At 35.6% G+C, this 26,090-nt stretch overlaps 1 protein-coding gene across 9 annotated transcripts; it reads left to right on the plus strand.

Moving 5' to 3' along the window:
* The first annotated feature begins 14,688 nt into the window (after positions 1–14,688).
* On the plus strand, positions 14,689–23,628 carry LOC107006668. 9 transcript variants are annotated; one of them, XR_003575513.1, is made up of 5 exons: positions 14,689–14,934; positions 15,105–15,157; positions 16,914–17,013; positions 17,658–17,864; positions 23,141–23,628. XR_003575513.1 is itself a non-coding variant. In XM_015205184.2 (4 exons), the coding sequence occupies exons 1-4, from the start codon at positions 14,941–14,943 to the stop codon at positions 23,299–23,301; spliced, it is 336 nt and encodes a 111-aa protein (XP_015060670.1). In that variant the 5' UTR covers positions 14,689–14,940; the 3' UTR covers positions 23,302–23,628. The 9 variants fall into 9 exon arrangements, 2 of the variants coding, with proteins under 2 accessions (XP_015060670.1, XP_015060671.1); XR_001454972.2 differs by lacking the exon at positions 23,141–23,628 and adding an exon at positions 17,939–17,993; XR_003575514.1 differs by lacking the exons at positions 16,914–17,013; positions 23,141–23,628 and adding an exon at positions 17,939–17,993.
* Positions 23,629–26,090: the final 2,462 nt, after the last annotated feature.

A 26,090-nucleotide genomic window follows, 5' to 3' on the forward strand; every position in this document is an offset into this window, starting at 1 on the left:
ATGTTTTTAACTTGTTGGGAGTCCATTCAAGTTGAGGGAGTATATCGTGATTGTGTTATTTCCATCAATCACAAGGAAACCATGGTTGATTTAGCTGAATTGGACATGGTAGATTTTGATGTCATTCTTGGTATGGACTGCCTTCATGCCTATTATGCCTTAATTGATTATAGGACTCGAGTTATCAGGTTTCAGTTTCCTAATAAGCCAATCTTAAAGTTGAAAAGTAGTTTAGCAGTGCCTAAGAGTCGTTTATTTTGTACCTTATGAAAAGAAAATTAGTTTCCAAGGGGCTTGTCTATCACATAGTCTGAGTTAATGACTATAGTGTTGAGATACCTCCTATTCAATCAATTCCAGTAGTGAAATATTTTTCAGAAGTCTTTCCAGTTGATATTGGAGTCCCTTCTGAGAGTGGGATAGACTTCAGCGTGGACATTCTTCTAGATTCTCTTCCTATATCTATTCCGCCATACAAAATGACACCAGTGAGTTGAAAGAGCTTAAATAATTGTTAAAATGTCTTTTTGATACGGGCTTTCTTCGACCAAGTATCTCACCTTATGACTCTCCGGTCTTATTTGCGACAAAGAATGATGGTTCCCTTAGGATGTGTATAGATTACCGTTACTTGAAAGGTTACCATAAAATATAAATATCTTCTTTCAAGAATTATTTTCCTTAAAATCAGTTTAAGGGAGATACTTCTTTCTTTATGATAGACCTCAGACCGCGCTAGCATTAGTTTAGAGTAAGGGATTGTTACATTCCAAAGACAATATTCATGACCCGTTATGGTCATTATGAGTTTGTAATTATTTCATTTAGTTAGACCAATGCGCCTGCATTATTCATGGATCTTACGAATAGGGTTTTCAAGCCAAGCCTTATTTTGAGATGTTTGTTATCGTCTTCATTGATGACATACTAATCTATTCGAGGAATGAAGAAAATCATGCTAGCCATATTAGATGAGCTCTCCATAATTTAAAAGACAAGGAGTTATATGCTATATTTTAGAAATGTGAGTTTTGGATTGAGTCTGTGGCATTCTTGGGCCACATAGTTTGCATTGGTGGAATTAATGTTGATACCCAAAAAATAGAGGTTGTGCATAATTGTCCCATACCCACATCACCAACTGATATTAGGTGTTTCTTGGGTTTTGATATCTATTATAGAAAGTTCTTAGAGAGATTTTCATCTATTTTATGTTCTTTGACAAGGTTAAATCAGAAGAGAGTGACGTTTCAAGGGTCTAAAGCTTATGAGAAACCTTCTAGGAATTGAAAAAAAGGTTTACTACTTCCAAATATTGACTTTACCAGAAGACAGACATGGCTTTGTTGCTTATTGTGATGCATCAATAGTTGGTTTGGATTGTTTGTTAATGCAACATTGGCATGTTATAGTTATGCATCTAGAAATTTTAAGTTAACAGAAGTAATATACTACCAATGATCTAGAGTTGGATTTCATAATATTTTCTTTGAAAATATGACGCCATTATGTTTATGTTGTTCCTGTGGATGTGTTCACTGATTACAAAAGTTTTCAATACGTGTTTACTTAGAAAGAACTTAATCTCAGACAAAAGTAGTGGTTAGAATTACTCAAGGATTATGACATGAGAATTATTTACCACAGGTAAGGAAAATGTTTTTAATTATACCTTGAGCAGGTTGTCTGTAGGTAGACTACCCACTTTGAGGAAGAGAAGAAAGAACCAGTGAGAGATGAGCATAGACTTGCACACCTAAGAGTTCATCTAATGGATTCCATAGAAGGAGGAGGAGTAGTGATGCATAGGGTTGAATCATAATTAGTGTCAGGAGTATAACAGACGCAAGAGCAAGGCCCTATTTTTCTTGGATTAAAGGAAAATGTTCATAAGCAATTTGATGCATAGTTTTGGAAGTCATCCCTAAAAGACGTGGGTTCAAAGGTGAACTTAAGTACTGCCTTAATCTACAGACCTATGGGAAAGTAGAGTGTTATATTCATACCTTAGATGATATGTTAAGAGTTTGTGTGATTTATTTCAATGGTAATTGGGACGATCGCCTTCCTTTTATTGAATAATTACCACTCTAGCATCCAAATTGATCCTTATGAAGCTCTATATGGGAGAAAACGCAGATCTCCTATTGGATGGTTTGAAGTATGTGAAGCTAGGTTCATAGGACCAAATTCAGTTCATAAAGCTATGGATAAGGCGAAGGTGATTCAAGAGAGGTTGAAAAACCGACAGAGTCGTCAGAAATCTTACACAAATATTAGGACAACGGAGTTACAGTTTGAAGTAGATGATTAGGAATACTTCAAAGTTTCACTCATTAAGGGTTTTATGAGATTTTGTAAGAAGGGGAAGCTTAGTCCCCGGTATATTGGACCTTACATAATATCATAAAGGGTTGGTAGTGTAGCTTATAATTTGGAGCTACCACAAGAGTTAGCACCAGTTCGTTCGGCATTTCACATCTCCATGATGAAGAAGTGTGTGGGTGATCCTTCCTTTATCATAGCAACTGAAGATATTTGGATCAATGATAGATTATCTTATGAATAGATTTTGGTTAAGATTTTAGATCTCCAAATTTTCAAGTTGAGGACAAAGGAGGTAGTAACATTCAATGTTCTTTGAAGGAATCAATTTGTTAAGAAAGCTACTTGGAAAAATGAGGAAGAAATGAAGAAAATATATCCACATATCTTTGAAATAGGAGAAGTTTCGGATCAAGGTACAAATTCTCTTCTTGGTACTCTTTATTTGATAAGTTGTTATGTTGTTACTACGTTGTGTTTGTTGGGTGTCTGAATTGCATAATTGATATCACCCCCTTAGCCTAGTAAGAGAAATCTCATTCGAGGATGAGTGTTCCCAAGGGGGAGATATTGTAGCCTCTCGTAAGTTGAAATAACTAGGAAGAGGTTAAGAATTGGAATAAGTCATTTTTGGAAAGAATGTAAAAATCTAGAAATTTGTTAAGTATGTTAAGTTGAATTATAAGTGTTTGGTGAAAAAACCTAGTAAAATTAGAGGCTTTAGAAATGAAAACAGAAAAAAAAAAGTCGGGGTCACCTGGGGAGGGTCCAGGGGCGCCGCCCAAAATGGGTCTCTGAATGTTGACCTCTGGGGCACCGCGCCAGTCAAAGAACCACAAGTCAACCATTGAATTTTACCCTCTTGAGCACCGTGCTACTCAAAGTGCCAAGGTCGCCAGTTCCTCCCATTTCTTCCCAACCTTCCCGTATTAGTTCCTTAGCAATGTACCTATGTTTCTTGTTGATTCCAACACTCTAAGGTACGTCTAGATATCATGAAATCATCCATAAGAATGAGATTATGAACCTTAAATCCATAATTCAACTCATGGAAAATTAAGATTCAAGTCTAGAAGTTGAGAAGCAAGTCACAAGAAGTTCTTAAAGTGATCAAAAGTTTTTGCCAAGTGTCTTATCGTTGTTTTAAGACTTAAATTTCAAGTTAAGTAAAGAGTAAAATTTGAAATTCATTTCTTCAGAGAAGTATATGAGGACTATGTATTCCCAAAGAGTTTAAAATGTTTTCACATTTGAACAAGAAACGGAAATACCTATTTCCAAGAGAGATTTAAGCTAATTTTTGAATAATTATATCACAAACCAATGAAAGAAGTTTTGTTTTAAAACATATGAGCAATGTATATTCTTGGAGTAGTATTGTTATTCTTGGAGTAGTATTGAGCATCGATATGGGGATGCGACTTCATATTTCCTCAGGTCTCTATAAACCATGTAGCCATCATGAGTAGTAAAGGATTATAATTTTCAGATCACTCCTTAAGTGCTTTCTAACATAGACTTGTTGATTCACTTAGGCAAGACATTATATCTGACAACAAAGTATAGTATAGTTCTGTCAGTGTGGGCAAGACGTTGTATCATCACATACGTTTGTAGTGGTGGTTGTTGGTTACAGAATCTCCTATAGAATCTATATTACTTTATTATATGAGTAAAGTTGAGTTTTTTGTTGCATTTACTTTAACAAACTAAGTTGCTTTCTACTATTTTAAAAGCTTTCTATAGATATCATGTGTTTTATTGCTTTATATTGAGTTGAGCTATCAATGAGTTGAGTAAAGACGATTAAGTGTTTCATTCATATTGTTTTCAAGCCTATGTTATGTTTAGTATTCAAACTTGTATACTCATACATTCTATGTATTGATGATAGTTAGACTGCATCGTCTTATAATCTAGATACATGTAACCAGGATCAGCATCCAGCGCCTCGTTAATCATGTTAAGCACTCAGAGTTAGTTGGTGAGTCTCATTGTTTTTCGGAGGGTCCTTTTAATAATTGTTTAGATTTTTAGTTGTTAGGATGATTGGGGGTCGTGTTTTGGCATCCCTCTTTGTTTTAGAGGCTTCATACACAATAGGTAGTGAGTAGTTTAGTTGTCTTTACATTCTTATTTGTTATGTTAATACATGAATTTCCATTTTGTCCAAGTTGATATTTCTTTTGGACATTTCATGGGTTGTCCTTTTGACACTATTTCTTGTTCTTAAGTCTTCCACTAAGTAAGTCAGGTCAAGGGTTCGATTTGGACCAGAAATGGTTCTCGAGTGCTAGTTCTGCCCATGGTGTAGGCTCAGGGTGTGACACTTTATACTATATGTGGTAAAACCTTGGAATGTACTGAAAATTGTGAAGGATGCAAGATACGCCAAAATAACCCGATTGGTCCGAAACACGATAATGCAACGAACAAGTAAACATAACATTAATCAAACTATAAGATTTCATAAAACATAAAACAAGGTCATAAAGTCTCCTTTAACACATAATCATAGCATAAGTCTTGATGAAATTCAAAAATACTTTATAGATTATCTCATTAACGGGCATGAACCATGTGAGATATAACTTTGAATTTAGTGTACTACTATCACACCAAAAATAAAATATCTTACATGTAACGGTAGGCATTATAATCATGAGCTAAATTGGATCCATGAGCTAATGTCCAATCCTGACATACTTATGGGGGTACATAGTTCATGGACCTGACTAATCGCAGCTATTCCAAATCGATGTTAAGTGAATTCCCAATGGAGACATGCATAAATACAACATATTCTTAGTTTTTAAAATTGTAAGAATTTAGTAATACCATTTCATTCATAAAATATCATAAGAATAGATCATTTAAATTCACGATTTTATAACATATTCAGAAGAGAGACTTAATTGAAAGCATCTAAATCATGATAGTATTTTCGTATTAAAAAGCTTACATCCATCGGAATTTGCAAAATTATATCATTCTTTCACTGTTGTAGGTACTTTAATTGGAGGCCTCAACTTTCTCTATAAAACATCATTGATACTTCAATGATAAGCAACATTCTTTCATAAACATCATGCATGCATTTGGACATAACAATGAATCATATAATAAAAATACTTGTATACCATGGTTTATTTAACATCATTGATAATATTTAAATATTATTAAATTATGCATAAGAAGAACATTTCATAGAAGTAAAACATTATTTGAATTAAACCCATGGGAAAAGCAGGAAAATCATAGAAGTTTTGATAGAAATCACAAGTTAAAACTAGATTTCTTTTGGGACTTAATGGATGAAGAGGAACCATTGATGAAATTCCCACATATATTTATGGAATCCTAGCTTGAAATATGGAATGGAGACTTGAAGCTTGGAAACCCCTTGAATCAACTTGAGAGGATCCTTGGAGAAGAAGACTCAAGAGCTTTGGGAGTTTGAGAGTCAATGGGGAGGGTTTTGAGTCTAAAAAAATCATAGGGATTAGGAATTGTCTAGAAATGACATAGTTTAGGAATTACAAGAGTCAGAAAAGACTTGATTAACCTTGGATAAAAACTACCATGTTGACTCTATGACCCTATCAACTATCTATACTCTCTTCAATGGACCGTATTGGCTGTCTGTCAATTATGATACTGAAATCTAGGGTTTCTGATATCCGAACCATGACCAAGGACCAGGACCTATACTTATTTCCATGGTCTGTGCACCTTCTCTATGCAACTCACTTCACTGAAATCACTTCCTTCTAAAGTTCAATTCCATGAGAACCAAGACGTAAATCCATCTACGAACCACATTGGTCAACCATGGAATATAACTTTTGAAACTCAAAATTTCAAAGGCAACCACAACTTGGCTTATAGGACCTGTGGGACCATGTAGGACATCTAGGTTGTAAAAAAAGAACCCTCAGAGTTGTGTCAATCTAAGCATAGAATTTAGTTGTTTGTTATCAAATTATATTGAAATGAAGATTCCTTAGGTATTATGTGCTAGATGGTGGTGTTAAACACTAAAGGGTATTGATTTATTAGCTCTAATATCGATTGTATTGCATGAATCTATTGTTATCTTCAAATTTTAATCTAAAAATTAGTGGTTGAAAAATTTATGGAGTTGTTTTACATCGTTTTTGCGTGGAAAAACATGTGACTTATTGAAATTACTTAATGTGTGTTCGGTGTTTTGTTTGAATGAGTGTTGGAGTTTGTAAGAACACAAGAGATATAAAGTTGATAGTTACGGATATCATCAAAGTGTAGCGTAGAACAACTATTATTGATGTATCAATCGATGTTGTTTCGGTTAATCTATTCATCCATGAGTTGAAACACCAATTGTTATGCACATACCCTTTGTCCGTAATTGACATATTTTGTGTCTCCAATGTTTTGTAAAATTTGACAACATGCTAGTTACTTTAATGTTAGACTTATAAAAACCAAGATGTAGGCTAGCTGTCGTAAGCTTTACATTGTTAATTGTTTTAAGATTTAGATATAAACAAATAGATAGACTACATATCTAACGTATTGTTACTGAAAATAAGATTGTCATTATTGGAGAACAATAAATAATTGTGAATGTGCAAAACATCAATCAAAGGACTTTGTAACACAATTCATTTCTTGAATACTATGTGGACATAATCCAAAATTTATCCAGATTTTCATGTTTAATGAAGCAATACAACTGTTGAATAACTATTTTGGGTACAAAAGATTTTAAATGGTGTTTTTCTTTTCTAATATATCTATTATACATAAGATAAATTATACGAGGAAACTCTCTCTATCTAGTTTTATACATAAGACCATGTAATATTCACCTTTATTTTGTTAGAATAAATATGTAATGAATCATACAATATAGAAAATGTGAGAGTTTACAAGAATTAGCTTACCTGATTTTCCATGAGCAGAGTGAACCATTACGGAAGTGGCATTGACATGTTATCTCCCACTTGATACATATCTATGTTTTACAATATATAGAAATATCAATATGGACAATACAATTTTCATGCTTACTTGTCTCAACCTTCCTAGGATCACTTATGTTCCTCAATGTTTTGATACTTATCGCGGAAATCTCCCTATCCCTTGCCATTTTGATGTTTTTTTTAAGGACGCTCATGAAGAAATTTCAACTTATATCCATAAGGATACTCCTCTCCATCATAAAATATCTTTAAAATTTTATCCTATACATTTTTCAAACCCTTGATCCTCATTCAAGTCCCTATCCTATACACAGATAAAATCCTGCCAATTTAGATGAGGCTCCCGCAAATCTTTAACACCATGATCAAATGTACAATTTTTTCCATTGTTGCAAGTTTCTTTCAACAACATAGCACACATGCGAGTTTTACAAAATATATGACATGTCCCTTTTCTTCCTTGAAGATTTGGTGAGTTCATTTTGGATTTAATAGCTAAATTTGGGAAGTTGCTATCTAAATCCGTCATTCTGTTGAAAGAAGGTGCATGCTCCATCTGACAATAAGACTCAACCATATCATGGTTCATCATCATCACCAGTAAGTGGCAATGGCATAAAATGTAGATGAGAAGGCGGGTTGATAGGAAAAACTCATATTCCCTTTTCTGATATTGATTGTTTAAATGAAATCTAATTATATTTTTATTTCTCTCTAAAAAAAATAAAGAATAAGTCAAACTTTTTCCAGAAAATAGAGCAATAAATAAAATATAAATCACTGACTATTCGGAAAAATGAGTATAAGTAAAATCAGTAATCACTAACACATGACAGAAAAATACCTAGTGTAATATCATCAGTATTTTCTGAAAATGATAGGAAGTACGCTAACCTTTACACTTCCTTTGAAGGTATAGTGGTTGTTTACAGAAGACTATCAGCTTAAATAAGAGTTTCCAGAGTAGAGTTATAATGATGAATATTAAACAAAAGTTCATAGAAAAAATCAAACAACAATCATACCACAATTGCAAACATGTTATGATTGGATATATAAATTTCAAGATTCCATTTAATCTCATCCCATGGAATGAATGACATAAAAAAAACTTTACAAAATTGGCAAGACTGAAAACAAGAATGTATAGAGAACTTAATAAGATATCATTCTTGAATTTCTTAGGATCTCTTGGTAATTACCGTTACTGTAGTTACCAGCCTTGTAATTATATAATTACACAACTTAATAATTACTCAATGTAATAATTATAATTGCAGCATAATTATAGGCGTATTGTTTTGTTGTGTGAGCACAATTACATAATTAAGTTTATTCTATAATAAACTTAATCAAATAAAAATTGAAGTAAGTTAAATCCTAAATATGTATGGAGAAGGGGAGAAGTTACTTATATGTGTGGAGAAGTGGGAAGTTACTTAGTAACTTCCAACTACCCATTAAGTATTCCATTACCCATTACCTCTTCCAACTACCCATTAAGTGAGAGTTACTTGGTAGTTTTAATACTACCCATTATCTTCACAATTCACTGTGATGGAAAAATGGGAATAATGTTAAAAACACTTTTATTTAAGGGGTTCTCTGCCATAAAGATATAGTGTTATCCATAAAAGCTACTCATAAAGTATAAGGAAAGAGAGAGAAACAAGTTCTGAAGAACGAAAAGAAAGAAAGGATTTCCGCCTAATAGAAGTCAAGATTTTTGTAAAATCACTACAGCTGATTTGGGTATGCATTCTTGACTGAATTATCATAGTAATAGAATTATGTGAAAATTATACAGTTCTACGATCATGAATTATTGATTGGATTTATGAATGCATCGATTGTTTATGTTTTCACAATCATTAAAATTTTTACATTTGGTATCAAGAGCCTGGTTTAAGAACTAGTAATATTTCATAGAATAAATGGTTTCCTTATTTAAAAACAGTAATAGGTAGCATTAAGTGAAATAATTATTCACTATTATGATGTGCTTTATTTGGAAAATATGTATATGAGATTAGTTAATCACCAAAGTAGACTAACATTTGAAGAATTAATTCAAAATAATAGAGGTTAAACTTAGATTCAATTTTCCATTATTTTGATGTTTATAACTGATATAGCAATTATGGATATAGTGCAGTTTTTGGTTGTAAGATATTTACGGATCACCCAGAGGTTGACTATTTCATTTTTATAACCAATAAAAATTAAGGAGATAAATAAGATGCGTTGTTAGTTTTATTTATTTATCAAAAGATAATAAATATTATTAATTTGACACATTAAAAATTATTAAATTAAGTTAAATTCACATTCAAGCATCATTATTTCTAAAGTTTATTTTTGAAGTTTCGCCCAGAACAGGACATCAATATATATTTAAGAATTTGTAAACTATTTTTGAATTTGATAGTATGTTTAAAATTCATAACTCAAAGTATTAACAAATTAGAATATTATATTTGCAATATTTTCTCTTCATTCGCGCTCTGACTCTGTTATGACCTATAACAGTCTTAACTTCTCAGATTGGTGCGAACACACAAAATTCCATCTCGGGTGTTTTAAATCTTGATGTTGCACTTCACACTAAGAAGCCAACTACTGTTACTGAAATTAGTAGTACTAAAGAAAGGTTTTATTATGAGCACTGGGATTGATCTAATATGTTTGGCATAATGTTTAAGCGAATGAATATTGTGAACAACATTAAGACTACTCTTTCAAAAATTGAAAATGCAAAAGATTTTCAGAAATTCGTGTAACAACCATACCTTTTACAACTAGCAATTTCAAACCCTTTATATTGAGGTGACCTTACTTCAAATGCCACAACCTCGACTCATCCTTTTCACTAGCAGCAAGTGCAAAACTTTCCATGTTAGAAACATCCAGTGGAAACATCTTGTTTGGCGTCATAGTGATGCAAACCTTTTTGCCTAATTTGTTGTTTGTAATGAAACAAGCATCATCATCAAACCAAAGAGAATGTCCATCAGACATTAATTGTCCAACACTCAATAAATTGTTTCTAAGTCAGGTAAAAATTGAACGTTATCTAACATTTTTACTTTTTTGTGGCTAGTGTGAATACCCACAATGTATTTTCCTTCAACCTGCATCTCTTCCACAATCGTTTGATCAGTAACCTTCTCGCCACATGATCGAATTATACTTACAATTTCCACTGCTCTGGAAAAGAAATCAGTAATTGATTCTCAATTTTTCATCATCAAGGTTTCAAAGTCACGCCGAAGTGATTGCAATCTCACCACAATGACCTTTGAATCACCTTGAAACTCCTTATGCTGAATGGACCAAGCTTGCTTTGATGTGCTTGCTGCTGCGATCTGTGAAATGGCTATCATGAACTGCCTGCTGAATAAAAACCACTGGTTAAGCGTATTTTTTCTTATTGTCTCGCAATCTATTTATTCGTCAGGATCTGCAAATCCTCATTCTACCAAGTCCCAAAGATCTTTAATTTGAGTATTGTTTTCATACGAATGCTCCAGAATTCGTATCTTTCTCCCTAGAAGACAGCAATGAGTGGTTGTGCCACACTCAATGCATTTCCATTGCTTTCCATGTCTCTAATGACAAAGATGGTGGAGTAAATAGGCAGGATAACTTTTAAGAAGAAACAGAGAATTGTAAGCTGAAGTCTTTTCTATTTTTCTGTATATGAGATCATAGGAAAGTACAAATTTTTATAGACTTTAAATAACAAACTACTAAATCATTAAGTGACCACTACTTCCATCAACTAAACAAGTAATCACTAGTCAAAACACAACTAGAAAGTACTGCACCATGGTCACATATTTTCTAAAGACTTGCCCTAGAATATAGGACACTACTAACAAACATAATTGACCAGGTCATACTTTGAATCAGTCTTCAATACTAGTTTCATGTGTTGTCAGATTTGTGTTTATTATAGTTCTACTCTGTTAATAAAGATTATTAGAAAAAATAGGGCTATGTAAAAAATAATGTAACATTAATAACTTCTTTGAGTGATGAAACATGCATCATGGTTGTATCAACATATCGATTCGATTGCTAACATTTATTTTTTTTTCTTTTCTTGATAAATGAAGATTATGTTTGGTAACACACGATTTTTTCAATAATCTAAGAAAGGATAACTATACAAAATTTTCTTTTTTCTGGTGATTCCTTGGAGATTAGTCTTAGTATAAGTTATTGTTGTGTAGTATTGTGATCCCCCCTGTAGCTGCATTTAATGTTGACATCTTAATATGCTTTGATCAACTATTTAATATGTTTTTTTATTAGTATTATTTTTCTTAACTTGAATTTCTTATTAATACTTTCATATCCCTTCTAGGGTTTAGAAGTTGTCATGGAAAAAGATTCTGCACAGCGAGAAGATGGAAGCATACTATGATGAGTGTAAAAGGATCCCTTGTTGATTAATGGAAAGAAAGCTCTGTTAGGACCGTAAATAAGCAGGTGTAAACGCGGAAGCTAGCAAAGCAAATCTCGAAAGACCACGAGTAAGAAGACAACGAGAAATATACCAAAAGACACAAAGATTTAACGTGGTTCGGTCAATCGACCTACGTCCACAAAGGAGATGAGCAATCCACTATAAATATGAGAGTACAAAATACAGAGGGAAACAACCTCAACCAAATCACTCGGAATACATGGGAGGTTCACACAAGTGATAACGTATCAAGCTTGTGACCCACAAATTCTCCCTCTAACCACAACTCTCAAATCCCTTAAGACTACATTGTGAATGCTGATTAAGTTAGAAGGAACGTGCCTCTATTTATAGAGTCCTAAACCTTTTCCTACAAGAAAATGATTAGTCAATCCAAAACCTTTTCCTACAAGGAAAACCTATTTATGGTAAGAAATTTAGGGCAAATAAAACCCAACAAGCTCTTTCTTTCTTTAAAGTAATGATTGTAGAAACTTTCTTACAATTTCTTGTAAATTGTGATTCTTTGTGTACACTTATTTTTCCTACGGTATTTAAAGTGCTTGTTTAAATGTCTACTTGATTTGGTAACTATATCGTGTGTAATTAGCTATTACTATAGTTATTAATTGTCTACTTGTAATCCGAACATTTAAGCATACCCACTAGGTTCAAGATTATATTCTTTGTTTTAATTTAATTATTTTATTCTCAGTGTTTTTGTCCATAGTTTGCTCGTTCAGTTACATATCTAACTAATCGGGAGATTTAATTTGAGGACTTATGTTGACAGTGATGGATGGAAACAGTGTGCAACTATAATAGTTCACTTGCTATCCGATAGGATGGGCCGAATTTTTAGCTCAGCATGATTTGAAAGTAGGTGAATATTTGGTTTTCCATCATGTTCCAGATGCTCAGTACTTAATATTTAAAACATTCAGAACAAGTGGTTGTGAAAAGATCAATTTTGATAGTTACATTTGCAAAGGAAAATAAAATGAAAGGAATTATCAAGAAACAACTATATATAGATGAGTTTTTCCTGACAAGTCCTTTCATTTTGATATATGTTTCCTGATAAGTCCATTAATGTTGTTTTGCTTTGTAAATGTAACCATCAAAAATGATATTTTAACAACCACTTGTTCCAAATATTTGAACAATGAAGTGTTGATCATCTAGAGCACAATGGAAAATCAAAAATTCACCCACTTTCAGATCATGCTTAGTCGAAAATTTTGCCCATCCTGCCGGCTAACAAGTAAACCATTATAGTTGCACAGTGTTGCCATCCATCGCCGTACACTTGATTCATCCAAATAAAGCTCCCGATCATTTAGATGTGAAATTGTATGGGCAAACTTTGAAGGAAACACTAAATAGAAATTATGAAAGTAAAACTATGAATAATCTTTAGCCTAGTAGGTAAGCTCAAATGTTCACATTAATCAAAGATGAGGACTTGAAATGAGGTTTCAGCTAAAACTCTTGCCTTTCTATTGTATTTAATTATTTCCTTTTTTGTTTTCTAATTAGTGCTATAGGTACTTATTTTTCCCTTTATTTTTTTAACCTGAATCACTTTTGGGTTTTGTTGATGTTCTATTGTATTATTTTTGGTTAATAATCCTGATTGGGTATTCATAATTAAAAAAATTATATTGAATGATAAATTATCTTTAATATTCATTCATAAGAACGTTTTTAATTATTTTGACCAAAAATATTAATTCACATGTTTATTAATGGGAAAATTACGCAACAAAGTAAATTTATACTATTAAATTACTCATTATAGCTATAGTTTTTTATTATTACCAATCGCGGATAACATTATACATTAATTATGTGGGCTGACTTCAAATTTGTATAATTAGTCATGTTTGTATATGTATAATTCTCCAAAATATACAAATACATATGTATAATATATAATTATTTAACCTATATGCATATACAATTAACCTCTCTCACACTCTCTTCCCTCTCTCGCTCGCCTCTCTTCTCCCTCTCCCAATCTTGCTTGCCCTATACACAAATGTATATGTATAACATACAATTATATACATATAGAATTCACCTCTCTCACACTCTCTACTCTCTATCGCTCGCCTCTCTCCTCCCTCTCTCGATCTCGCTCGCTTCTCTTCTCCCTCTACCAATATCTCTGGCCATATATAATAATACATATATATAATATACAATTATCTAATCAATATACATATACAATTCACCTTTCTCCAACTATTTTCCTCCTCTCTCTCGCCACTCTCCTCCATATAACATGTAGCTACAAATAGTAATTATCAAACTATAGATTGGAGAGTAATTACTTATTTTTAAGTGACTATATGTGAAAGTTTCCCTTTATTAATCATATCAATTGTTTAATTATATAGTTGAATTGTATATTTATCATGATTAAAAAGAAAAAAATTTAAAGAAAAAAAGATCTAGTGGAAGAGGAATGGTAAAACAAAACAGGGTTCAATATCTAAATGTCAAAAGTAAAATGGAGACTCACAAATATATTGTTGATTGTGCCTCTACCATTATAAATTTTTTCCAAATCTTACCTCCTTCATCGAGCGTCTTGATATTGCTCTAATCCAGTTTGAATGATGGGTACTTTGAGCTGTACATAAGCAAAAATTGAAAGTTATATTTACTCTTTTTTTTTCTAACAATCCGGGATAGGCCATTACAAAAATTGGGGCAAACCATTAAGCCGAACCGATTTTCGGTTTATTGGGATAATGGGTCGGATTATTGGGTAATTGGTTCGTGGCTCGGTTAACTAATTTTTTTATTGGATTAACAGTTTTGGTCTCGGTTTGCCAAGGAAAATTTTTGAGTTACTCGGTACCCCTATAAAACCCGTATAATTTTTATTCCTAATTTTTACAATTCTGAGTTAGGGGACTTAGGGTTTATAATTTTTTGGACTTAGAAAACTTTTCAGTTTTGGACTTCTCGCCGCACCCGCTCCTCTCGTTTCTCTCCAAAGTCCAAAGTCCAAAAATTCTACAGGCAACGCGAGTTGTTGCTCCTGCCTCTCACGTGAGGCGACGAGTCTAACCAACGAATCAGGATTTTACTCCAATAACTGAAGCATCCAGCGAAGCGACGACTATTCTAGTCAAGCAGTCACTCAGGCAAGGAAGCAAGGTAACAATGACACCTCAAGGCTCAATGAGTAATATTTTCTCTCAAAGTCCAAATTCATATTTCATCTTGCATTCGTGTTGATTTTTTATTGCTCAAATTTGAGAACTTAGAAGCTCGACTGCTCGAGACTTCGAGTCTTACTCTTATCATTTCTAACGACTTTTGCGCAGGTGTACTCAGCTATTCCAGTATCACTGACTCAGGTTCTCGATTTATGCAGTTGGTAAGTCTAAATTGTACTTTAATTTCATGACATTTCGATTTGAATAATGAGAAAACTACAAATGAAATAATTAGATATGCATTATTGTTTTATTTGAATTGGCATTTGGTTTGGCACTTTGTCTCATTTCTTTGTACTTTATTGTCTTACTGTACTTGTTGGAAAATATATAGATTCATTTAGTTGCCAATGTTGAAGCTCGTACATTACTTTAAAATTCTGAGCATTGTTAGATGTTAGTAATTTGTCTTATGAAAAGACAGATACATCCTCTTTATGGCTTCTCTTATTAACTATGAAATTGTTATTATTGGTTCTGATATCTCCAATGCATGTATACAAAATATATTCAGATGGTTTAGTGTTAAATGGTTTGTGCGAAATGAAGGGTGTTTGAATTTAGTCAAATTATCTTCCTTGTTGATTAACTTAGTCGTTGCTTCGTGTGATATTGTGATAGTGTATTAGTGTGACATATCTATTTATCGTCATGCAAAATCTTATTATACTTAGCCAACTAATTTTACTTTGTAGTTCTTGCTTTAATAAAACTAGTTAGTCTTTGATTAGTTCTTTCAAGGCTTCAACAATTAATTGCTTCATCGACCTCTTATAAAAAATAGTTAATAAACGATATATTATATCTTTTGCAGTTTATGCTGAAAATATCATGGCTGAAAATATTATAATTGATAAGGTTGTTGGTGAAAGTGGAGCTTCTAATTCTAATGCAATAAGTCAAAGTCCAACTGTTAGTCCCAAATAAATAAAACAAGGAAAACAATATCTCGTGCATGGGATCATTTCTCTCAGTAAACTGGTTCTGATGGAAGTAAAAAGGGTGTTTGAAACTATTGTAAGAAAGAGTATTTTGTTGACACAAAAGAACAGGGTTAGAGATCATTGTTTACTCATATAGCCAAGATGCCTTCTAATATCGATATTAAATAAACAAGATTAGCATTTTAACCAATGATAATGGTAACAAGGGTGACGTAGTTGTTGTTCCATGGAAATTTGATCCGGAAGTGTGTAGAAAGGCCTTGTGTTGTATGATATTTATTGATGAACTTCCTTTTATATTTGTTTAAAAGGAAGTTTTAAAATTTTTATGAGAGTAGCAGAACCTTGTTTCCACATTCCTCCCCTTACCACTGTGAGTCGTGATTGTTTTAGTCTATTTCATGAAGGAAAATGTTTATTGATGGTTGTTTTTAAAGAAACACAACAAAGGGTGTCTTTAGCCACCGATACTTGTACTTCCACACAAAGAATTAATTATATGGTCATTACTGCTCATTGGATTGATAAAAATTGGACTTTGCATCAAATAATTATCAATTTTGTCCAATCATTATAGTCATAGAGGTAATGATCTTCGAAAGTATATTAGTAAATGCTTACATTAGATGGGATTGCATCAAATTTTCACTGTTACACTTAATAATGATGGTTCAAATAATGTGGCAATAACTGAGTTGTTTATGCAATTAACTAAATGAAGGACCAACCTATGGGTGGTAGTCACCTTCATATAAGATGTATGGCTCATATTGTAAATTTTATTGTTCAAGACAGCACAAAAGAAGCAAATGTGTCTATTAAACGAGTTAGGCAGGCAGTGGGATACATCAACCAATCTCTTGCTAGGTGGAAAAAGTTTCAAGAATGTTGTGAAGATGAAAATCTTGCTAAAAAGTCTATAAACTTGGATGTTCCTACAAGGTTGAATTCTACCTACATGATGTTGAAACAGGTTATTGAATATGAAGGTGCAATTGTAGAGTACGCTAATGGTGATATTGGCATGACACTACATCTTAAGTTTGTTGATACCGTGGATAAAAATTGTACAGGTACAGTTTTGTGTAGTGATTGGGAGGGCATAAAGAGAATAACAAAATTTCTTAAAATGTTTTTTAATCTTAATTTGAAGATATATGGATCACGATATGTTACATCTAATCTGCATTTTCTTAAAATTTGTCAAGTTGGTGTTTACTTGAATCAATTGATATCAAATGAAGATAATGTTTTGGCTAAAATGGTAGAAAATATGAAGGAGAAAATTGATAAATATTAGGGTGATACTGAAAAAATGAATAAGATGGTTTTCATACCATGTGTTTTGGATCCTCGTCTCAAATTTAGCACTCTTGGCTTTGAACTTAAGGAGATGTTTGGAGAAACAGGGGCTTCACTAGACATTGGTGTGCGAACGTACATAAATTTTTTGTTTAATGAGTATACAAAGCCTATTTCAAATGATAAAAATGGCCAATTTTCTTCAACAAAGGTGGATAATTCTAATTCAAGGTCTGTAGGAATAATTTGGAATTTTTTTGGAGAAATTACAAAAACATACATTTGAAAAGGGAGGAGCAAGTTCCAAATTAGAATTAGTTAAATATCTTGATGAAGAAATTGAAGTTGGAAATAACTTTTTGATGTATTGTTTTGGTGTAAAATTAACTCACCTAGATTTCCAATTCTTTCTCAGATGACTCGAGATGTGTTGGCTATTCCCGTTTCAAGTTTGGCGTCTGAATGTGCCTTTAGTACAGGCGGGTGCATACCTGATTCATTTAGGAGTTTATTAACTCCTAAAATTTTACAAGCTCTAGTGCCTTCAAGAATGGTTTCGAAGTGATCCACAACCCATAAGTATTAAAAAAAGATTTAGATTTTCTTGAGCAACTTGAAAAAGGTAAGAAAAACACCTCATTAATATAAGATTGTGAATAGTTTATGAAGGAATATTGATTGTATTATACTGCACAGTCATGGTGCCGGCCTGAACTTCATCGCGAACAAAGAGACAATCGGTATCAACATGCTTCATTCTGGTGTGTAGGACGAAATTCTTGGCCACACAGATGGTTGATTTGTTGTCACAATAGAGAGCAGGAACAGTGTAAGTGGCGCGGAGTTCGCGAAGAATATATGTGACCCACATGGTCTCAGCAGCAAGAAGAGCAAGGGTGCGGTATTCAGCTTCAGTCGAGGACCGAGAGACCTTGGGTTGTTTTTTTTGTACACCAGGAGATCAGGTTCGGCCCCAAAAAAATGAGAAACCCCGATGTAGATTTTCTGTCATTTTTATCATTCGCCCAATCTGAATCTGAGAAACCCCGAAGCTCCAAGTCCCCGGGTCGAATGAGTAAACCACGACCAAGAGTGCCAAAAATGTACCTGAGAATGCGTTTTAGACAATGGTAATCATGTTCACTTGGTTGATGCATGCGCTGAGCAACTCGGTTGACAGCAAACTGGATGTCAGGACGGGTAATGGCCAGATACTGTAGAGCCCCAATGAGGCTGCGGAAGTGGGTGATATCGGCAAAGGGGGTGTCGGCTCCATTCGTAGACGAAGAGACTGCCATCGGTGTTGGTTGACTGGTGCATTTTTCCAGTCCAGCTTTCTGCAACAGATCTCGAGCATATTTTGACTGATGAAGAAACAAGCCGCTGCCTGTCCGAGAAACCTCCATTCCCAGAAAATAATGTAACGGGCCAAGGTCCTTCATTTTGAAGGTAGTATGCATAGCTCGAGTGACATCCTGAATGAGAGCTGCAGTAGAGCCTGTAATAATGATATCATCTACATAGACAAGAAGAATGACTGTACCGTGTGCTGAATGTCGAGTAAACAGACTCGTGTCGTGTACGCAACACGTGAAGCCGAGTCCCTGGAGGAACGTTTTCAGACGTGTGTACCAAGCACGGGGGGCTTGCTTGAGCCCATACAGAGACTTCTGGAGTTTGCAAACATGTTGAGGGAAGCGGGGATCAACATAGCCCGGTGGTTGCGTCATGTAGATAGTTTCATCAAGCATGCCATGAAGAAAAGCATTGGAAACATCCAACTGATTGATGAGCCAATTGTTGCGCACGGCGAGTGACAGTACCAGGCGAATGGTTTCCTGCCGAATAACAGGACTGAATGTCTCGGAGTAATCAAGCCCATACTCCTGATTGTAGCCTTTAGCAACCAAACGAGCCTTGTACCTGGAAATACTGCCATCTGCATTGTGTTTAATTTTGTACACCCATTTACAGCCCACTGGGTGCCGCCCATGGGGCTTAGGTACAAGAACCCAAGTTTTCTGATCAGTCAAAGCCTTAAACTCGTCATCCATAGCATGACGCCAATAAGCATTTTTTGAGGCAACAGAGTAGGTTGTTGGTTCACTATCGGGAAGGGGTGTATTTGGTAGTATGGTAGCCTGAAAGGTTTTGGGTTTAAAGATACCGGCTTTGCCACGGGTTAACATGGGATGAGTATTGGGGGGTGGCACGGGCGGTGGTGATTCGGGGGTGGCCGGGAAGGACCCAAAACGGATCGGGCTGGAGATGTTGTGGGTATGGGGTGGTTCGGGTTGGTTGTGAGTGTGGGTGGTGGTTGCGGGTGTATTGTGGGTGACGGTCGAAGGGGTGATGAGGGGTGGTTGGGTAGTGGGTGGAGGTGTGGGGGAAGGTGGTGAGGGACCCTGTGAGTATGTTGGAAAAAGGGGAAGGACGCCAATGAATGATGTATTTGTGGAGGAGGAAATAGACTCGTAGGGAAACTCATTTTCGACAAATTTGACATGACGAGATATGTAGACTTTATGAGTTTGTGGGTCAAGACAGCGATAACCCTTGGAGGTAGGATGATAGCCCAAAAAAATACAAGGACGGGATCGGGGTTGTAATTTGTGAGTAATATGAGGGCGTAGCCAAGGGTAGGCAAGACACCCAAAGACGCGGAGGTTGGTATAATTGGGAAGTTCTTGGTAAAGGAGTTGATAGGGTGATTTGTTGGAGAGAGTGTGACTGGGCATTCTGTTAATGAGGTAGTTTGCGGTGGCTAGAGCTTCTACCCAAAAGGAGACAGGGAGATGAGATTGATGTAGAAGAGTAACCACCGTTTCAATGAGATGGCGATGCTTACGCTCAGCCACCCCATTCTGTTCGGGAGTGTATGGACAGGAGGTTTGATGTATAATTCCCAGGGATTGCAGAAACTGGCCAAAGATGTTATTGACATATTCCTTTCCATTGTCACTTCGAAAAAGTTTAACATGAGAATTGAATTGTGTTTTGACCATTTTTTCAAAAGTGACAAAGGTGGTGTATGCCTGTGATTTGTGTTTTAGTGGGTACAACCAAGTGTATTTTGTAAAATCATCCACAAAACAAATATAATAGCGAAAACCAGCAAATGAAGGAACAGCAGTAGGACCCCATAGGTCAGAATGAATAAGTTGAAAAGGTGCAGTTGTACGCTTCTCAGATAAAGTGAAAGGTAATTTATGAGATTTAGCAATTGAACAGGAGTCACAATTGTTTACATGAATGGAAGAAAAACCTAATTGAGACATTAAAGAATTTATTATTTGAGTAGACGGGTGACCCAGACGACTGTGCCACAACAGACTGTGGCCATCAGCCGAAAGAGCCACCGGAGCCACAGGAACGCTTTCTGAAACTGGGTGGGCAGACGAACTTGTGCCAGGAAGAACGTACAGACCATGCTCACAGGGGCCCTGAAAAATCACCCTCTTGGTAGTATTGTCTAGGATCTGAAAATCATTAGAGGTGAACAAGAGTGAGCAATTATTGTCTTTTGTGAATTGGTGAACTGAAAGGAGATTGGATTTAATAGAAGGGACGTGGGTAAGGTTACCTAGGTGAAAGATAGCGGTGGGGGTTTTAATGGTACCCGTGCCAGTGTGAGAAATATTAAGGGACTCACCGTTGCCAACAGTAATACCATTGGAGCCATGATATGGATTTGGAGCGTTAAGCTTGGATAGATCAGAAGTAACGTGCATGTTGGCCCCAGTATCCAACAGCCATTCAGAGGAAGGGCCGGCTTGAGATGCATAATTGGCACGGTTATCACTATTTCGGCTCTCCTCATACCGAAACCAGCAACGAGCAGCGGTGTGTCCTGTTTTCTGACAGATTTGACAAGTTGGACGATCCCGCTCGTAAGTGCCCTGCCCGCCGCTGGAAGATGACTGCCCGCCGCTGCCGAAGGAGTGCAGGCTGTTGTTGCTGCCGTGCTGCTGACCGTCGTACGGCGGACGACTGCCCTGCCGACCGCCGCGCCCGCGGCCTCCGCTGTTTCTGCCGTAGCCGCCGCGGCTCCCCTGCCGGCCGCCACCACGCCCCCCGCGATAGTTCTGGCTTGCGGTGAGGGCGGTGGCCGGCTCCATAACAGCGGCTTCTCGGAGAAGAAGTTTGCTCTCCAGATCCACGTTGATTTCTTCACTTTTTAGCCACGAGGAGAGAGTAGCCAGGTCAACGGGCGTTGGACTGATGCGAACCGCCTGTTTAATGGAGGAGTAAGCTGATGGGAGCCCCCGAACGACGCACATGACGAGATCTTTTTCGGGAATGATTTCGTTCACGGTGTCGAGGGCTGTGATGATGGTGGAGACCTCGTCTAAATACTCCGCCATAGTTTTCGTGCCTTTGGTAATTGTGTGGAGACGATCACGCAATTGAAAAATATGAGAGTGGGAAATTGATGCATAGCGTGTTGCGAGGGCCGTCCACAGGGCTGAAGCAGTTGTGTAGGATCGGACGTGTTTCTGAACCGTGGGAGAGATGACCGCAATCAAACATGATCGGATCTGGCCATCCACGGCTTTCCAGGCGGCATGGGCCGGATTGGTTTTTTCTGATTTGTCCGTGGCGGTGATGACTGCCGGCGGCGGTTCTGTGCTTCCATCGACGTATTTGAGAAGGTAATTGGCCTCAAGGGCTGTAAGAACGGTGATTTTCCATGTAGGGTAATTTATGTCTGATAATTTTTCGGGAATCAGGGCATGAAGATGCCTGAGAAGGAGTTTAACGCCAGAAGGAAGTGAATCGAGAGGATCCACCTCGGTTGTCATGGCTGCCGCCACCCAAGAGAAGAGAGGGAACGATCGGTGCCCTAAAGAGAGAAAAAAACCTAGATAAAAGAAGATCTAGGTATTCTAGCTCTTGATACCATGAAGGAATATTGATTGTATTGAAGTGTTGAACTAATAAGGGAATACATGGGAGATATATATAGGAGATATAGGAAGGAGTACTAATCCTAATAGGACTAGAATTAAGGAGTACTAATCCTAATAGGACTAGGATTAGTATACAGTAAATACTAATATTATTTAATACTATTTATTTAATACTATCTGTTATTAGTTTATTTAATACTTTTATTGTTTAGTCTTGAGCCGTCACTTGTTATTGTATTTCTCTTTAGATTTTTCCAAACTTGGAAACAAAGTTTGCTTGATGATATACAAAATTGGAGGTTCCTTCAGTAACTCTAATAAAGGAGAAGGAAGGAAAACAGTGGCGGACCCAGGATTTTCGTTCAGGATGTTTGAAAAATAGAAATATAAACGTGCACATAAGTCTTTTGAAATGGACCCTTTGAATTTTTTTGGGTTCAAACCACACTTTTGTCACGTTTTTAAATAAAAAATGCTTGAAAAACAATTGATTTTTTAATATAAAAATAAACTGAAACTATAAAGGAAAATAAATAAATGTTGTTGTAGGGATTCAAACTTGTAGTGTGCAGCTCAATATTCAGTGCTCTTACCATAAAGCCATCTATTTTCATTTGTTATTGAGAGGTTCAAAATATATGCATCTACAGAAATACAAAAAATTTATCTTATATGTATCATGTATTTTTTTGCCGAGGTTGTTTGGGTGAACAGCCTAGACCTAACGTGGGTCCGCCCCTGAAGGTAGAAGTCTTACTATGAAGTGGACTTTTATATACATGTGTTATATTGTCTTTATATCTGAATTATGATTGGCTTCTCTTTTTTGATGACTAATGAGTGTGTTAAATTATGGTTAATACAAATACTTGTGCAAAGCAAGCTGTCAGTAGGATTTGATGTTCTTCATCTTGACTTTTCTTTCTTTGTTAATAAGATTTTTAGCCATCGAAATATCTAATACTTTCTCTGTTTCTTTGTTAATCAGATTTCATAATGCCTCGACTGCATGGTTCTAATGCTCGATCACCGATTTGGAATCACTGTGAAAAACTTGAAGAAAAAGAAGATGGATCGTGGACAGTGAAATGTATTCATTGTGGCCGAATTACTTATTACCATTCGCACTATAATGGACTTCCTCCTTAAGAAAGCTTATTAAGCGTTATTTGGAAAATAGAAACCAAAATCGTCAACCAGCAAGGATTGATGACTAGTTATTATTTTGCTTACTTGAACATTAAATATTAGCACTATGTTTGGACTTAATTTTTCGGTTGTCTGACTGCTATTTTTTAAATTTTGTTTTTGCATGTGTGGGCTGTGGCAGACTGCAGTGACTTTATGTTAAGACAATTTTAAGTTGTGCTGCATTTTGAATTCTCCAATGTTGCAGGCTTGCAGCTTGTAGTACTACTGTTTATTTCATTATTTCATTATGATATTTCATACATGTGTTGAGATATGAGAAGTTTATCGAAGTGTTGTTGTTTTAATGTCGTAGTTGTTGGCGGTTGGATATGGACTATTAAGTGATTGCATTGTGATATTGTGTAAGAATATGAGTTGCTGGCTTGCTGATGTGCTGACTTTTGAGTGTTTAGTGTTGATTGTTCACTGTTCACTTGTAATTATACAAGTGATGTTGACGGCTAGGCTTACGAGTGTTGTGTTGTGTTGAGAATTTGGACATCAGGCCTTACGAGTATGTCTGCTCTGTCGAGTGTTGACTAGTAGAAAGTTTTGTGTTGAGAGTTGGGCGAGCATAAATTCATACTTTGAGAGTTGGGTGAGCGTAAGTGCATACTGTGAGAGCTCATTGTGTGATTGATCTAGAATATTATGTTAGAGTTCATTGTGTGATTGATCTAGAATATAATCTAATGTGATATTCACTTCTTGTATCTTGGTTGTCTCTCAATTTATTCCTAGCTTTTTTCCTAATGAACATCAACAATAATTAGTCTCTCAAATGTTGGAGATGAATTTTATTGTTGTTCAGTTTAATTAAGTGTCTTGAAAGTCCAAGAAACTTGTAAAATCAGAAACAAGTCCAGCAAAAGAATCATTGACCGTTTCATTTGAAATATACATTAAAGTTAGTTTATTGTTCCTTCTTTATCCCCATAATTTTCTAATTCTGTTTCAGTTTGTGCTATACATAATACATGTTTTGCCCCTCAACATTTGTTAGCAAGTAAAAGAAAGTTAGAGAAGCCTTGATCGAGCACTGTTTGAGTGTTTTGTAATGGCCTTGATATGTTCTTCATGTAATTTTTAATTTTAAAAAATTGTGTGATATGTTAACAGTTAACCTGATAACCGAACCGATAAAGGACGATAACTGATTAACCGATAACTGATTAACCGATAGCTGAATGGTTCTTTAACGGTTTAGCTAGTTTACAAACCGATAACCGATAAGTGAAATCGATAATGTTCAAAACCAAACAGAACCGACCGATATGCAGCCTTAATCGGGGAGATTCATCCTAGATAATTCCAGTGGGCCCGTCATCCCTTGACCTTCCTTCGATTAATAAAAGGGAATTTGTTTTAAATTAACTTAAGCCGTCCTATCATTCATTGGTTAGGGTTAGAGAAAAAGGCTAGCTGGAAATAATTATTAGGATTCATAGTCTTAGACTTGTAGGACTCCTAGTTGTAATTTTAGTTGTACTAGGTTACCTATCCCCTTACCAATATCCCCTTTGTAGTCATTATATATAGATGAATGGAGATGGACAACGACTCATTGAGCCTTTTATTAATTCTCTGTACATGGTATCAGAAGTTCAGGGCAATCGAAAATGAATTCCATAATCCAAGTCATTCTTTTCTTACTTGTAAGTTAATAATATGACTTCCAGCCACTTCTTCCCTCTTTTTCAGATGTCACGCTTCCTTTTTCTACTACAGATTCTTCACCTACTCAATCTACATCTATTGTTACCTTGGGATTGTCTACTTCAGTCTTCTCATTTCCTCCTTTGCCTTGTTTTTCTCCTCCTCTTTCTCTCCAAAACGTTGGTCCAAGCATTCTTCCAGGTTCTTCTATCGGCCAAATTTCCTTACCTTCACTCCCACTTCACACTAGACAAATGGAACCAATAATTCCATCTCACTTCCACTCTGTCGCAACTTTAGTTGTACCTAATATCACTAATTTGGTAACTATCAAACTTAATTCCATTGAAAATTATCTCACATGGCGTACTCAATTCACATGTTGTTGATCTCTCATGAACTTCTTGGATTTGTGGATGGCTCTACACCTGAACAAATTCAATTTTTATGGCATTTCTCTGGCAACCAACAAGTTAAGCCACTCTATCGCTCATGGGTAGAGTTGATCAAAGTGTACGGTCTTGGCTGTTTGAGACATTATCTCGTGAGGTCCGTGTAGATGTTCACTTGTTACCTACATCACATGATATTTGGCTATCCTTACTTAGACATTTTATGGATGCGATTCAGGCCAAAATCAATAGAACTGAAGCGCCAACTGACTACTATGTGCAAATCAGACTCTTGTCCATTGATCAGTATCTCAGAGAAGCTAAGACGATAGTAGACTCCCTTACAACAATTAACTCTCCAGTTTCCTCTCAAGATCTTATTGATCATGTTAATCTTGGGTTAGCAAGGGAGTATGACACACTGGTTGTAGCATTACTCACTTTCATGGCCAAACTATCTCTTGAAGAACTTTGCGCCAAACTTTTGGTTCATGAGCAATGGTTGCAACGTTTCAAATAATTAGACTCTACAGGTGTATCTCATCAAGCCTTTTTTACTCAAAATGTATCCTCGAATTCCTCTACTACAAATCAATGGTGTCGTGGTAGAGGTCGTTCTTCCTCATATAGAAGATGTCGTCATGGAGGAAGAGGGAGAGGCTCATTTGGTGGTCGCGATCAATCACAACAAATTTCTAA

Source organism: Solanum pennellii, chromosome 12 (assembly GCF_001406875.1).
Source record: "Solanum pennellii chromosome 12, SPENNV200".
Classification (NCBI taxonomy): Eukaryota; Viridiplantae; Streptophyta; class Magnoliopsida; order Solanales; family Solanaceae; genus Solanum; species Solanum pennellii.